Raw genomic sequence first — 14682 nt, 5'->3', positions numbered from 1 at the left:
AGGGGATGGTGAGCTCTCTTCACAGAGAAAGGAGACAAAGCAATTCCTTCTCCAGCTGGGGACCAAGGACAAATGATCCAAATCTCAGACCCAAGAACACAAACAATGGTGGGCTGAAGAGAGAAAGACAAGAAGGGTGGGACTTGATAAGCCAAAGCTGGAATTGGACAATTCACTCCAACGTGCAGATGGGCCAGAACTGATCAAAGTGAGAGACCTTGTGAGCGGTCGTCCATTCTGGGACCGTTCTGGGTCCATCTTGGGTGTGGGCCTGGCTGGGCTCTTGTGCTGCCCAAGGTGGATCCATTGAGGCCTTTTGGCAAATCCCTGCTTTATTCTGTAACTCTGTCCAGCCTCTGTTCTAGGCCAGCTTTCACAAAGCATCAGGCTCTTCTTGAACTGTCTTTGTGCTGCCAGAAATCGAAGTCTTGCTGGCTGGGACCACCTACTATGTGTCAGTTCTTTAAAATTCTAGTTTGCTGTCAACTGAGGAAGCTCATTAAACACACAGAGAGGCAGCAGGACTGAATCAGGAAAGTGCTGGTGGGTGGAGAAGAGCCAGGAGGTTGTCAGCTGAACAGCAGTTCTCTCACCTGAGAGACAGACTTTCTAATGTAATGCCAGCTAGAAAACAAGATGTTAGACCTCTTAGACACAGCATCAACCCATATGTGCAAGCAAATATATTGTAGGCCACTTTCTCAAGGAAGTCAAAGATTAAGGACAGAACTGTCTCACTCCACCTATTTCATGGCAGCTGTGGGTCCTAGGTGAGTGGCCACAAGGCCACCTGCTTATAAACTGTGAGACCTCAAAGGCTGATGACTCAAATCACTCCTTACTCTTACTTACTGTTGTGGTTTAGGGATAGTATTGTCCAATTTAGTGCTCTTGCTAAAACCACAGCATCACTGCCACTCACTTGCCCCCTTCCCCTCCAACTGGAAGCAGAAAATGCAAAGTTCATGGGCTGAGATAAGACAATTTACTGGAAACAGCAATGAGATAAGAAAACATACAGTAACAATATTAATAACAAAGGGTATAAGACTAACAACTTACATAGGAAAAAAAAACCCAACAATAAAGAAAACACCAGACTGCTCTGCCCAAAATGCTTCTCAACAGGAAGGAACACTCTTCTCTTCCAAAGCGAAAGGGTCCCTTCCTCCTGGCCCCAGCAATGACATGAAGGGGTGTAAACAATGTCTGGGTCCATGTCTGTGTGGTCTATCTATCCTAGATGTCACCCAGGTCAGGAAACCTGGTGTGTTGTCTGCTGGTTGCTGCACCCGGAGCTCACAACTGAGCTCCTGAGCAATGCATACTCACTGTCCTTGGTGGTAATGGCACACAGTGACAGTATCATTCAGCAACCAGTATTATACAATTCAACATTACAAACTGCTCTCACCCAAAAAGCAAATCCCCTCGAGGTGAATATGCTGTTTCCCCACCCCTCTTCATCACCCACCAAGTGCACCCAGGTTCTTGAGCAAAAGCAATCCCATACACGGGTTTGCCTTTGCCTGAGGCAGGACAAATCCACGCTGCCTTCCCTGGCACATTTCTCACATGCATCACAGGGACTTTATCCCCTGCTGAGGCACGTGGAGCTTTGGACTGAGCAGGGCCAGCTCCACTGGCAGAGCCTCTAGTGAAAACTCACCAGGTGGCCTCTGCTGAATGTGGGTCCCAGTGTCCAAGGTCCCAGCCCACTGCTCAGTGTGGTTTTGAACAGCCCACGGCAGCGTTCCCCTTTGCCAGAGGTGGGTTTGTGACAGGAGTATGAAACACCCAGCCAGGCCTGGGCTCTCTGGCCAGGGTGTCCATGAGTCCATTTCTGAAATGAGTCCTACTGCCTGACTCAGCTCTTTCTGGGGTACCATGTCACCCCAGGATTGTTTTTCAAGGACTGTGTCTCAGGCAGTGGTGTGAGGCAAAGGATTAATCTCCAGCCCCCCAGTGGTGTTTCCACCATTGTCAGCACGCAGAGCTTGCCTCGGTGGCTCTGGCAGGAGCAGGGTGCCATCAATTTGCCAAGGATGCCATCCATTTGCCAGGCCTCCCCTTATTTATATTTGCACCACTGTCCCTCACACCACAGAGGCTTTTCCCCTTTGGCCCTGCGTGACTGCAGTGCATGTTTCAATCATGGATAATCTGGGAGATGGAGTTTGTGGCTAAAGGCACCCCTCGATCACAAACCCCTCTGGATGTTGCATCTTTTCCCCGATGACCTGAGGTGTCATGGGCCCACCAGGCCAGAGGTAACTCAGCCTCACCAGCCCAGATCCACCTGAGCCCCTTAACCTGGCAGCCCAATCCACCTGTGTGCTGCTGTGATGTCCTGCAGCAGCCCTGCAGGAAGGGCTCTGACAGCCGTGTTCCCTACCCAGCACTGGTGCTCTGCCACAGCTCAGCAGCCCTGCTGGGTTTCCCCTCTGCTGCCAAATGCTCTTTTCCCACCGGTCCAGCCACCCCCACTGGGCATTTGCCACCACCCCGAGCCAGGGTAGAGGCAGTTTTGGCCACTTCTCTCTTTCAGCCATCTCCAAGGCCATCTGGAGGCTTTCAGCTCTGCAACCTGACTTGATCCACCTCATCCCTCAAGAGCTTTTGTGGCTCATGGTGTAGGATTCCATGCAGCAGCTTTCCATTTTCAGTTATGTCTGTGGCACAGCAGTGAAGAGAGCGCATCGCTTCTCCTTTTCTGCTGGCTGAGTACATGGTGGGGCCTCCTCAGCACGTCACCTTCTCCTCCTCTTATGATGCTAATCTGAAATGTTCACCTTCAGGCCAGTTCCTGGCAACTCTCAAGATCCCTGGGCAATTGGGGTTTCCTATTCAAGGTTGCTGTGTGGTCAGAGCCATCACTCACTGCACACGGCATCAGGGCCAGGATGTGTGGAAGGGACTTCTCTGAAGATGCAGCCCAGCACTGGCACTCAGGATGCCAGAGGAGCTGTGCTTCAGTGCCAAGTGACAAAAAGTAACATCAACCCTTCAGTCTGAGGACTTGCCCACTGGAAACTGTAGCTGCTCTCGTCCTTGACTAATTTCATGTGGTGGCTGCTCCTCCTCTCAACATACCAGCGCTCCCAGGGCAGGGGTGGGGTTTCTATCCCACTTCCTCATGTCCTCTCCGTGATCATGCAGGTTAAACCATAGATTACCTCATGCTGTGTCCCCTCTCTCTCAAGCAAGTCTTGAGACTTGTTCCAAATAACAAGGAACTGCTCTGTACTGGCAGAGCATGGGACACTTCTTTAAATTTTTGGTGATCCTCTTTAAATTGTTGGATATCCTTGGACAGTCTTTCCACAGATGTGATGCAGAACCATGCTGGGTAAGAAATCCTTCATATAGCTTGCATTTAATAACCTAATTATCCACTGACTGTTCTTATTTGATGACTTTGCTGCCAGTGAGCTGGCACACAGTGATGGCATGCTCCATAGGAACTTCTACCACATCCAGATGTCATCTGGATTTACAGGGGACTGTTTTGAATACTTATAGAGTACCTCCAGCACAGATAACTCTCTCAGGTACTGGATACCTTGCTCCATGGCATTCCACTTCTCTCTTTGCATTATATCATCCTTGAGAGAATACCTTTCCCTCATGCTTGACAGGAGTTGACTCCAGAGACTGAGTTTCTGCTCATTTTCTAATCCCCTGGTCAATTCCAGATTCTGGGACAGGGATCCCAGCTTCTTGGCTTCACTCCTTGAATTCATATTGTGGGCCACGATATTCCAGCACTGCAGCAGCTGGGTTACATGGGGCTCTCCCAGCTGGCAGCTGAAATCTTTTTGCACATCTCCCAGCTCACCTGGGGATAGGGATCAGGTGATTATCTCTGGCTCTGCCTTTTCCTCCTGTTGTGAGGACCCTACTTCCTCTTCATCCCTCACTAAGCAAATGGATTGTCTTGGATTTCTTTTTCTGTACAGATGCAACTGCTCCCAGCACGGGTTGTTCCTCTGGCTCAGCTGCAGTTGGGAGTGCCCACAGCACCTGTTGCTCTGCTTTCCTCCTCCTCCCCTGAGGGTGCTGTCTAATGTCTGATAAATCACAGCCAGAGCCCAGCATGTTGCATGACTTTGTGCCCTTCTGGAATTGCCACAGCTTTTCTGCTGTCACATATTTTATCACTTTAACAGGGTCCTGTAGCTGTTCAGGGGTGAACTTTCAAACCTTTGGAGCAGAATAGTCCTTCAAAAGTCACCCCATTTTCTTTCTTCAGTGCTCCCACTAGAACCACAGTGTCACTTGCTTCCCCTCCCCCTCCAAGTGAAAGTACAAAAGGCAAAGATGATGGGTTGAGACAAGAATAATTTTCTGGAAACAGCAATGAGATAAGAAAATGAACAGCAACAGCAACAAAATTAATGACAAAAGGTGTAAGTCAAAGAAAATATTTACATAGAAAGCCCTTGACAATAAACAAAATACCGAATGGGACCACTCTGCCCATCACATTTCTCTGCAGGAATGAACACCCTTCTTCTCCAAAGCAAGAGAGTCCCAGCCCCAGCCCTGACATGAGCTGGGACAGAACAACACCTGGGTCCTGGCCGTGCCCCATCCTGGACAGAAAACCAACCCTGTCCTGGCCAGCACCAGGGCACCTACCAGCAAGGCAGCTGAACAAACCAACCATGTCCTGAAAGTTACGTTAAACTCAACAGCTTTTCACCACCAACAGTATGAGTATTCAAATGGTGCTTAATTCACAGAATTTGTGCACAAAACCCTACATAATATCCCCTGACCATGGCCTCCCAGCAAAGTTTTGATCTCACTAGACAGCAAGCAATTTGTTCGTAACAAAACATGTACTATCCTCATGTTAGGAGGATTAGGCAGCGCAATCTAATTCTACATTTTTCTCCAATTTGCAAATTGACAGTACTTAGATGATGAGATATGTGGTCTTGAGGAAGAAAACAAATTGGCATTTGCTACAGTTGCAATCTGGTACATATTAGTGCTCCCATTTAATCAATGCAGAACTAAGAAATGCTACATTTTAAGGCATGTCCAAATTGATTTCATACTGAGTTGTCCTTTCACATGCAAGACAAATTCATTAGTTAAAATAACCCTAGAAATCTACACCTCCCATATAAAAGCTCTGTATAATGAGACTTCTTTTTGTCAGTTTAATTAATACACTGTGTGTGTCTACAGTGATAAAAATCTAAAACATATTGATACACAATGTTAGAATTTTCTTCTCTTCTTCAACATGGAGATTCTTTGTCCTAATGAACTGATTTGGCTATTCATTATGAAAGGAGGAATTCACTGCAAAACTTTAAACATTAGGTACATTGCTTAAACTGTCCATCATTTACCTCAATTGACTCTGAGGGTGAAAAAACCCTGCCAACACAGTGAGCAAAGATTTAGTCAACAGTGCTTTAAAGTATATGGCACATTACTGTTCAACCCTACAGGTTAAAAATACATTTTCTGTATGGTGAGTCACATCCTCTCAAAGCATTTTTACAAGAGCTACATAACTGACAAAATCAGATTAAAGAAAATCCTGCACATTTGAAGAATGTATCCATGAATTAGGGAAAAAAACTGCAAACGCAGAACTGGTCTCTATTAGCAAACAGAAATAGGAATTTCTAGAAAAGAAAACACTGGAACTACATTCGAAATCTGCCTTCTATGCTTCAGCCTTCTGGGGCAAGTGAGCAATCCCCTTCTGTAGGATTCTGAAGAGTTGCAAACAGAGCTGACCTGAGGAGAGTTACTAGGAGTAGCACTAGGACATGGTCCAGGTCTCCTGTTTTAATCCCTGTCCCAGGCTGGTCCCTCAGTGACCCTCTGTTGAGCAAGGAACTTTCTGTATACCACTGGCCCCTGTTCCCACAGCCTGCAGCAACACACCAGCTTTTCTGAAGGGCAACATGCCTTGCTATATGAGAGAGCTAAACTAATGGAAACCATGAAATAATTCACCACTACAGATTCTATAATCATGATAGAATCAAGTTTGGCTATTGCTAGCATGACAAAAATAACTTCAGAGTGATCCTCAGGGCACAGGAATAACCCATGACCACAGCAGTCATTTTGTCTCAAATTACTATTTATGACAGTAGAAAAATTAACCAAATAGCTTAGGTAATAGTGCTCCAGAAGAAGTTCAAAAGGTTCAAAAGTAAGGCAGGGAAGCAACATTACTAGGGCAAGAAAAAGACAGCTTCTCACAGAAGCAGATGAACAGCCTGCAAAAAGAGTAAGATTGACCTTTTTCAGGAAATTAGACAGTATTTTCATTATTATCCATCATTAAATACCCCCTACAGCCCCCACCCCTACTGGGCAAGGTCAACCTAGGAGAAAAAAAGACATACGGGAGCAAGAGAAACACAAAATGATCCTAGCAAGAAATTAGATCTTAGCCAGGAAGCCAGAAAACAAAACAGGAGATCAGGCATAAAATAGAGTATCATGGCCAGGGCAGAGCCTGGCTGAGCTGAGGACTGAGAGTTCCAGCAAGGCACAGCCAGGAGGGAGCAGTTTGAAGGAACACATTGATCTGGGTGTAATCCTCTTGGAAGCAATCAATACATCTGAAATATATCTTTCTATAACAGAAACATTTGCTACAGGAGAGGTGAAGAAACAGGAAAGGAGGAAAGTTGAACTCGTTTTGGGTCTATGTTGAAACCAAATATGAAATGAATTGGTTTATATAGACAGTTACAAAATTCTGAGGCAAGCAGTTTAAAAGGAAGCTCACCCCCTCCTCCAGACCACCAGTTACCCCCTGCACGTGGACCAAGCACAAGCTCACCAGAGCCACCACAGCCCAGGATAAGACACAAAGAGAAAAAGAGAGATCAAAGAAAGACTGGAGTGACAAGTGGTTTGAAGACATGGTCTCTGTCAGAGGGGATTTGATCCAAAAACAATATCAGTGCATGCTCTTCCATACTGTGAGCTTGGGAGGGGAAGGTACCAACTAGACCTGTCAAAGGCAGCAAAATGAATGACCTAGTGCCTAGGGGTGGAGAGGGATGAACATGTGCCAAGTCTTAAAGAGAATTCCCAGCTGGCAATCCCTGCTGGGAATGGAGAAGCACTCCTCCTGGAGCACACACACAGCATGTTCAGCACCAATTGAGAAGCCAATGCTTAAATATCATTCAGTGTTGTAGGAGACACTCTATTAAAATCTCAAATGAAGTGCTAAATGGAGTGGCTTCCTAACTTAATGTTGACTAGTGAATGGGCTAATGAAACTCTTTAAACTGAGTTTAGTGAAATTCAGGGTAAAAAAGGGGGTTTTTGGTAGTTCAAACATACTTTTGTACATCATTCCAATAAAGAATTGGCAGTGAAGCGAATAACTGTTTGTACTTCATGTGGAAGTGTATCAGATAAAACTGCAGATATTGCTCCACACAGATTTTGGAGTCCACCTGTATGTGGAGAGTGTAAGATGACATCTTGGACAAAGCTACAGAACTCACACTGGCTGTAACAGCAGGGAGGACACCAAACACTCGTTAGAAGCAACCTGCATGTATTGTGGCATACCTATTGGGCAGCAAAAGCTGTCTAAATACCTGGCACCTTGTTCCCAATATCCCTGACAGAACCATTAAACTGCCATTTAGGATACAGAGGGGAGAACTAATTATGAAATCAGATTCCAGATTTCAGATTGCTTGACACAAAGAAACAATCCCAGCAGAAAGCATGCTCAGATTATACAAATGAATGCCCAGGCTCACAGCAAATTCTGTGCCCTACCATCCTCTCTGTAGAATTAACATGCTGCTGACAGAGGAAAATGGAAAAAAATACAGTGAGGTGCCTGGGAGTCAATGATCAACATCTCAGCACAACTGCTTATTTTAACAGGCTTTTTAGTGATGGGCGTCTGTTTCTTTTTTGCCATACACTTGAGCTAAAAACAGAAAATTATCTTCTTTAAAAGATATCGTAACAGAACAGAAGTTGTATTTCATTAAAAATTGAGGCCAACAACCTCACAGACCAGAGCAAGCTGCAATGTATTTCTATTTGCTGCCCTATCAAAATACTGCATGCAAGAAGACATTTTCACCTCACTAGTAGCCACATTTCTTAAAAGGACAGCATTAAGGGACACTAAAAGCTCACATCTTGACAGAGAAATGATTATTCCTTTTTTATGTGATTTGTGAATTTATTTTATACCTGCAATGTAACATTTTTTCAGAAGACTGTGCATTACCAGAATCCATAATACCTAGATTAATAATGTACAAGGAACTTAGTAAGAGAAAGAGACTACTCTTAAAGATTAATTTTTCTTCAATCTGAAAAACAAATATTCCAATCCCAAAAGTGGAAATGGATATATGAGGATGGGTATAAGCACAAAGAGAAAATCTGGATTAATTTAGATGCAAGAGAGATTGCCAAAAAAAAAACAATTGTACTTCAAGTCATTAGAAACATTTATCAGAACTTCTTTATTTGGCATCTGATCTGCCATTCAACATCCTTTCATCAAGAAAAAACACAATTTAATTTGAAATTTAAAATTAATTCAACATAACCATTTAACATGTAACAATTAATGTACAAAAAAGCTGTGTCACTTACTGGCTGATCCCCTCAAAGGAAGCTTCTTTGGAGACATTTCCACTATCAGTATTAACACCACGCTGGGAGGAAAAAGATTAAAAAGGACTGTGATTCTGAGCCAAACAAGTATATTTAAAATTTAAATCATGGGGAGAACTTGATTGCAGTAGTATTTGGGAAAACTTACACATAAGTTTACCTGAATCACTATAAATAAAAACCCCCCAGCTGTTTGTTCAAATACAGTCCAATATAAGAAATAATTAGTTCCATAGGAGACCAGCACAGAAATCGGGTCAGGATCTGCTGCTTAGGAACAAGACAAGCTTTGATTTCTAATGTCCTTATGTCTTGAGAGAGAGGTGTGAGACCTCTAATATAATTATAGAGGGCAAGAGAATGAAAAATAGGCAAAGCTTCTTCTAAAGTAATTTAATATTGAAATAAATTGTTATGACCAGCCTTGACAATGTTACTATTTAAATTTGCTTGCTGCTCCCCTACAGCTTTCTATTCAAGCAAGAGTATTTTGGCTGCTACACAGCAGATGAACACTTCTGACATGTGCCTGGGGAACCCTGCAGAGCAGCAGTTCTGGAACGAGACCACAGGAGGAGAGGACCAGGTTTCCATTCAGCAGCAGTGAAATGCTCTTCCCTTCTCTGAATACTTCACAGCAGTGGGAGGAATGTGAAAGCACCACAGCACCCTCCTCTCAGCCACAAATTATGTGAAAATTCCTGATTACAACAGGATGCTCCCAGAGTGATAACAACTCCATGTGAAAAAGTACACAGTCAGAAGCACAAGATAGTCAAACATTAAATTTCTCTAATTTCTCTTAAAGAATGTGAAATTAAGACATAGGGGCATCTTTTAAGAGTATATGTGTATATACAAATATAAGTGAAAGAAAGACTGAAAATTATTTAGGGCCTCTGTTCTTAATGGATAAAGAATTCAGATATGAGGCCATGTAACTTCCTAAGGAAGGATTTTTTTGTTATGACTTCTGTCTGGTCTCTATCATGGGAAAACAAGAAATTCAGGAGCTGCAACTGCATCTGCTGTAATGTAAGGGAAAGCTCAGAGTCAGCAAATAAATTTTATAAATATTAGAGACAATAAAACAGATAGTAGGAGTTTACAAAACACCTGTAAAGCAGGGGAGCAGCTGGGAGAGAGGTGATGGGAAAGAGAAACTTGCAGTCTTCACTTCCACTCATTCATGCTTCTTCCCAAGAAATAAGCAAGCACCACTCAAAATACTTAGCAAACATTTGATATTGCCTCACTCCTCCCAGAAGCTGTTTTTACTAAACCACTCTATGCAGAAAAAGTATTTTCTGAATCCTTGTGGGATTGCCACAGAAAGGCCCAAACATGCTCATGACATGGCCAGAACAGCATGAAAGGAAAAAGGAGTTTGGAGTCAGTGAAGGTAGGCTGGAGGCCAGCATGGTCTCCAGGCTTGTCATGTTTTACCAGAAATCCGATACAGCTTTTGGCAGACAGAATGCAGATGGGATAAGGCCAGAGGCTAAAAATCTTGAAACCATGGAGGGGATAGAAGGCTAGATTGTTCTACACAAGTGGCCTCCAATTTGGTGTAAGATGGGGAGGAAAAAACAGAGAATGACAGTGCAAAGAAATGCTGCATAAACTGGTATCCTTATTGAAGAAATATAGTACTTTCCAAATATGACTTACCAAAGTGAGAAGTACAGCAGGTTTCTTCGAAGCCAATACACTGGATAACTAAAAAGAGGGTTTAGATGACTGTTATTTGTCTTTTTTTTCTTCCATATAACCACATTGATACCAATTTCATCAATATTCACTGTATATAAAGTAAATGAGCTGCAAAGACATAAATGTTCCTTTGCTACCTTTCAGATATTGTAGCATTACCTGAGACATGCAACAAGAGATAGCAGAATACAAAATATTGACAGTGATCAAGTTCATTGTGTCATTTAAAGACATAAATACCAATTATAACTCATGTCTATTGTCATCATTAGGAAGATACAACATAGGAGCCAAAAAGTTGTAATGTCACACAGAAATAAAGAACATCAGTGTGCTCTACCCTGCACATATCTGCATTAATATTATTATGCTACAATGTGCTAAATGCTTAGCCAAGAATGTTTACTTTTCTTCTCATTGGGTCACTTCTACTAACCAATCATTTTATTAGGCTCCTTCAAACATTCACAAACAGAACAAAATCACTGGACCTGTAGAGTGCTGGGCTTTCAGAGCAGCTGCAGAAGGGTGGGTGCTGGATTACACACATCACGAGGCACTGAACACATGACCTAGCTTCATGGAGCAATATTCTATCAACTTTAAACCACCTTAATAGTACACTACTAACATCAACAAAAGAAGGTATATGACAGTGAATCTCAAAAAATCGATTCCACCCTTTATTTTTTTCATTTCTTAATCCCATCAAATATCAGGATAACACGCTTACACATGTTGGTCATTCATTGATGTAAAGCTATTCTATAAAAAAGGCCCCTGGTGTCCTGATGGTGGAAAGCCAATTCCTTGGCAAAAAAGGCAAAAGCTGAAGGAACCATTGAGAGCTGAACAGTTATGCTGCAAGCTTCAACAGCTTCCCACTTCAATACATGCAGTCCAGGTCAAAAGCAGCCTTCATTTTTAAATTTATTTACTGGTCCACATAAAGAGCTCTTTTTCCCATCAATGAAGTTTTTAAGCAGTAAAAAAGCAGAGAACAGAACTGCAATAAAGACATTTGTTGACAGAAAGTAACCCAAAATGGCTAAAATGAATGTGATTTTTAAAAATAAAACATGTATTTTCCATTTGCAATCTTCACCATCTGACAGATGAGCACTGGAGCACCTGAACACTACATGACTCCAACTCACACATGGCAAAAATCAACCTCTCCATAGCTCCCTCCACTCCAAACTTCTGACATATAGATCAAACTTTACTTTGTTGCTGGACTCATTATGAAAATTAAATAAAACCTCCTCACAGCTGATGAGAGCAAAACTTTTGGTCTAGAGAGTCAGAGTTAGTGTTCTATGGGAACAGAAGAATCAGAGGAGTCTTCTTCAAGCTGCTCTCCATGAAAGTCACACACAGGGCTTGGCAGGAATACTGTCCTCACCTGCTGAGCCTTCCTGCCACAGAAACGATTGCTGGCCAGGTGCACAAGTGTACAAACATCTGCTCAGAAATTAAATCAGAAACCTAACTAAGCAGGGCACACTTGCACCCAGTAATGTGAATATATTTGCTTGTTCAAGTAATAGGATGATTCTATAGAAAATAATAGTGAGGGAGGCAGCCTTTCCCAACAGCTTTTTGGAGGCATCAAATGAATGTAGGCTCTGAAGTCCAAGCTAGAATTCCTTGACAGCAATCTCCACAAATCTCCAAGGCATTAAAAAAATGTATTTAGCAACATGTTTTAGTTGGATAAAGCCACACACTGACAGGTCTCATCATGCACAGGACATGTTTATGATACTGCCTTTGGATTAAGAATTATGTTCAGATCAAAAGAGCAGCCTCAAAAAAAATCTGCAAGTGCTGTGTAAGATAAAGGACATTTTCCAGTAATAGGGAAGGGAGAGAAGATCCCACCAAGTCAGGAGACATTCAGTAAGAAAGGGACTAAAATTAAGCAAAGTCATTGCCACTCATTGATTTTGTATTCACAGAAAAAAATATTCAGAGACACAGACAACTTACCTCAGTCACATAGTGGGCTTCATCCACAGCATATTTGTTCTTGAAAAATTCAGGGGGATGGATCCTTTGGAAAAAAACAAAAATACACATCTGGGTTTAGCTTTGCTCTTACATTTAATAAGGCAACAGACAAAGAAATAATATTCTCTACTATCACAACAATAATCAGATATGATGAATGTTTTACTAATCTTATTTCTCAAAATAGGAGATTACACAGAAGGTTGCCACAGCTACAAAAATAAGTGTGCTTTAATCCAGTCCATGCTGATAGCACAGTCTTCTCAGAACAAAAGTGGTTTTTTCCCATTCTAGGAAATGGGACTTTTGCCATGACACTTATACATAACCTTCCAACTCACCAAACTTGGGAAGGACGTAGAAATAACAAAAGACCAGCCTGTCCTGTGTTACATTCAAAGAGTGAATAAAACATTATTTTTTTTACCCTGGTAACCATCTAGCAGACTGAGGGCTATTAAGACATGGGCTCTGCTGCCTCTATTCCTCAGGACACCAGAAATCCACTCCCCTAACCCAACAGAATGGGAAACTTTACAGATCCATGTTCAAAACTAAATCTTTTCTACTCTTTTCTCCTGATATCCAGCCAGAGACATTTTTCTAAAGGCAAGAAGAACGTGAAGGATCTGCTTGCAGTCAGCCCCTCCAGGGCTCTCCTGCTGTCTTTTGTACCAGTGGCTGTACTGTTGCTCATTTCTTCACTGTATGGTAGCAGCCAGTTATTCAGGAGACTTCAGTCTCTGATTAAAATCTCCATGTCCCCTACACTGAAATAAATACAACCTGTATAATCCTAAAAATGTGATCTCAAAATAATAAAATCACCCAGTTTATATCCTTCCATAAAAAAACACTTATTTACTTGCAAAGTAGAGAAAAGGGAAGGAAAAATCCCATGACTGGTGCTGGAGCTTGGAGGATCCTGTGCTTTTGCTTCCTGAGCAACAGTGGGAGAGCAAGAGGTGTGGGCAGGACCAAAGCTTCAGCTATGTAAACATCGCACAACAAGAGCAGGAAACCATCTGGGGAAAGAATAAATGAGGCTGGAGGCCAAAGGGCATTTCTAACCCTTGCAGTGAGGACCATCAGAAGCAGGAGGGCAAACAGCAACCTGAGGAGCTGCTCTACACCTCAGGCACATACCAGAGCTGCTGGCAGTACCAGGATGCTGCAGCACTACCTAATGTCCATTTTTTTGTGTGCTTCTTTATCACTTCTATTTCTTCATGCTCCAAACAGTACTGGGCTGTGACAGGAACAACATGAAACCGTTTATGGTGTTCTCAAGAAGAAAATCACAGATTTTTAAAAATTAATTATCTGTGAAAGTACTACTCAAACGTAACACAAAACTATATCATTTTATGTTCCCTTCTGCAATACTCCTTGTGTAGACTCTTCCTATCAGTGACAGAGATTTCAAAGCAATTACCATTTATCTTTTGTCCTTGGCTTATATCACATAAAATTTTAAAAAACCCACTATATCCTCTAGTTTTTATATACCCTCTATATTGTAGTAGCCTTACCTCCAACTTTTGTATACTCTTTCTCCTACAAGCATCTCCTTATTCTTCCTTCATTCCTCACACCCTGAAGTGTTTTAATAATCCAGAAACATGATGAACAGATTTAGCACCTTCCAGTCATGTTCTCTTTTATAGTTTTAACCAATTCATCTGGTATCAGAAGAATCCCAACTGTAAAACCAGGTAATGTATGGTCAATGGTAATTTATGGTAATGTATGCTCTTTAGAGCAATACATCCAGAGAACCTTTTTATAATTAGCTGCATTGTTTAAATCAAAGAACTATTTAATGTAAAGTAAATATTTCATAGAAGTATATCCACAAGTGTGCTGGATTTTACTGACTTCACTTAATGCAGTTAAAGTAAGAATAGGTCTCATTTTCCATCACTCCAATAAGGAAATTTCTTTCATTTCACAAGCTCTTTCTCAACTTTTTTGTTCCTGTTGTTGCTAGTTGCCTCCTATAATTGTGTAGCCTACAGCACACAGCTACTAATCTAATTCTTCGGTTATGGTTAATATTAATCCGTTCAGCTTTAATCCCTCCAATGTCTCTTTCCATGTACACTATGAATCTTTTGAGGAACAAAAGTGGCTCATCATTCTTTCAAGGCTGAGGAATTTTTCTCTTAGAGAAAGAGAATAGCAGCTTCCCACAATCCTTCATCCTCTCCCTCAGTTGTTAAACTAGGTCATCTTTGAGATACTTTTGCCTTCATCACACCTAATGACAAGCTGCCACAATTCCCAGATGTGTACCTCCCTGCTCAT

The 14682-nt window shown here is 42.2% G+C and overlaps 1 protein-coding gene across 2 annotated transcripts in view; it reads right to left on the bottom strand.

The window, feature by feature from the left end:
* PEPD (peptidase D) overlaps nucleotides 1–14682 on the bottom strand; it is a 147285-nt gene that overhangs the window by 111650 nt on the left and 20953 nt on the right. For both annotated transcript variants that reach the window (XM_021536684.2, XM_021536683.2), the window contains 3 exons: nucleotides 12355–12418; nucleotides 10321–10368; nucleotides 8629–8690 (listed from right to left, as the gene is read on the bottom strand). In XM_021536684.2, the coding sequence (XP_021392359.1) occupies nucleotides 8629–8690; nucleotides 10321–10368; nucleotides 12355–12418 (174 nt within the window). The remainder of the gene's footprint in view (nucleotides 1–8628; nucleotides 8691–10320; nucleotides 10369–12354; nucleotides 12419–14682) is intronic.

Source organism: Lonchura striata, chromosome 13 (genome assembly GCF_046129695.1).
Source record: "Lonchura striata isolate bLonStr1 chromosome 13, bLonStr1.mat, whole genome shotgun sequence".
In the NCBI taxonomy this organism is placed as follows: Eukaryota; Metazoa; Chordata; class Aves; order Passeriformes; family Estrildidae; genus Lonchura; species Lonchura striata.
Note: the sequence above shows the minus strand (reverse complement) of the source record. Positions and strands in the feature narration are given on the sequence as shown.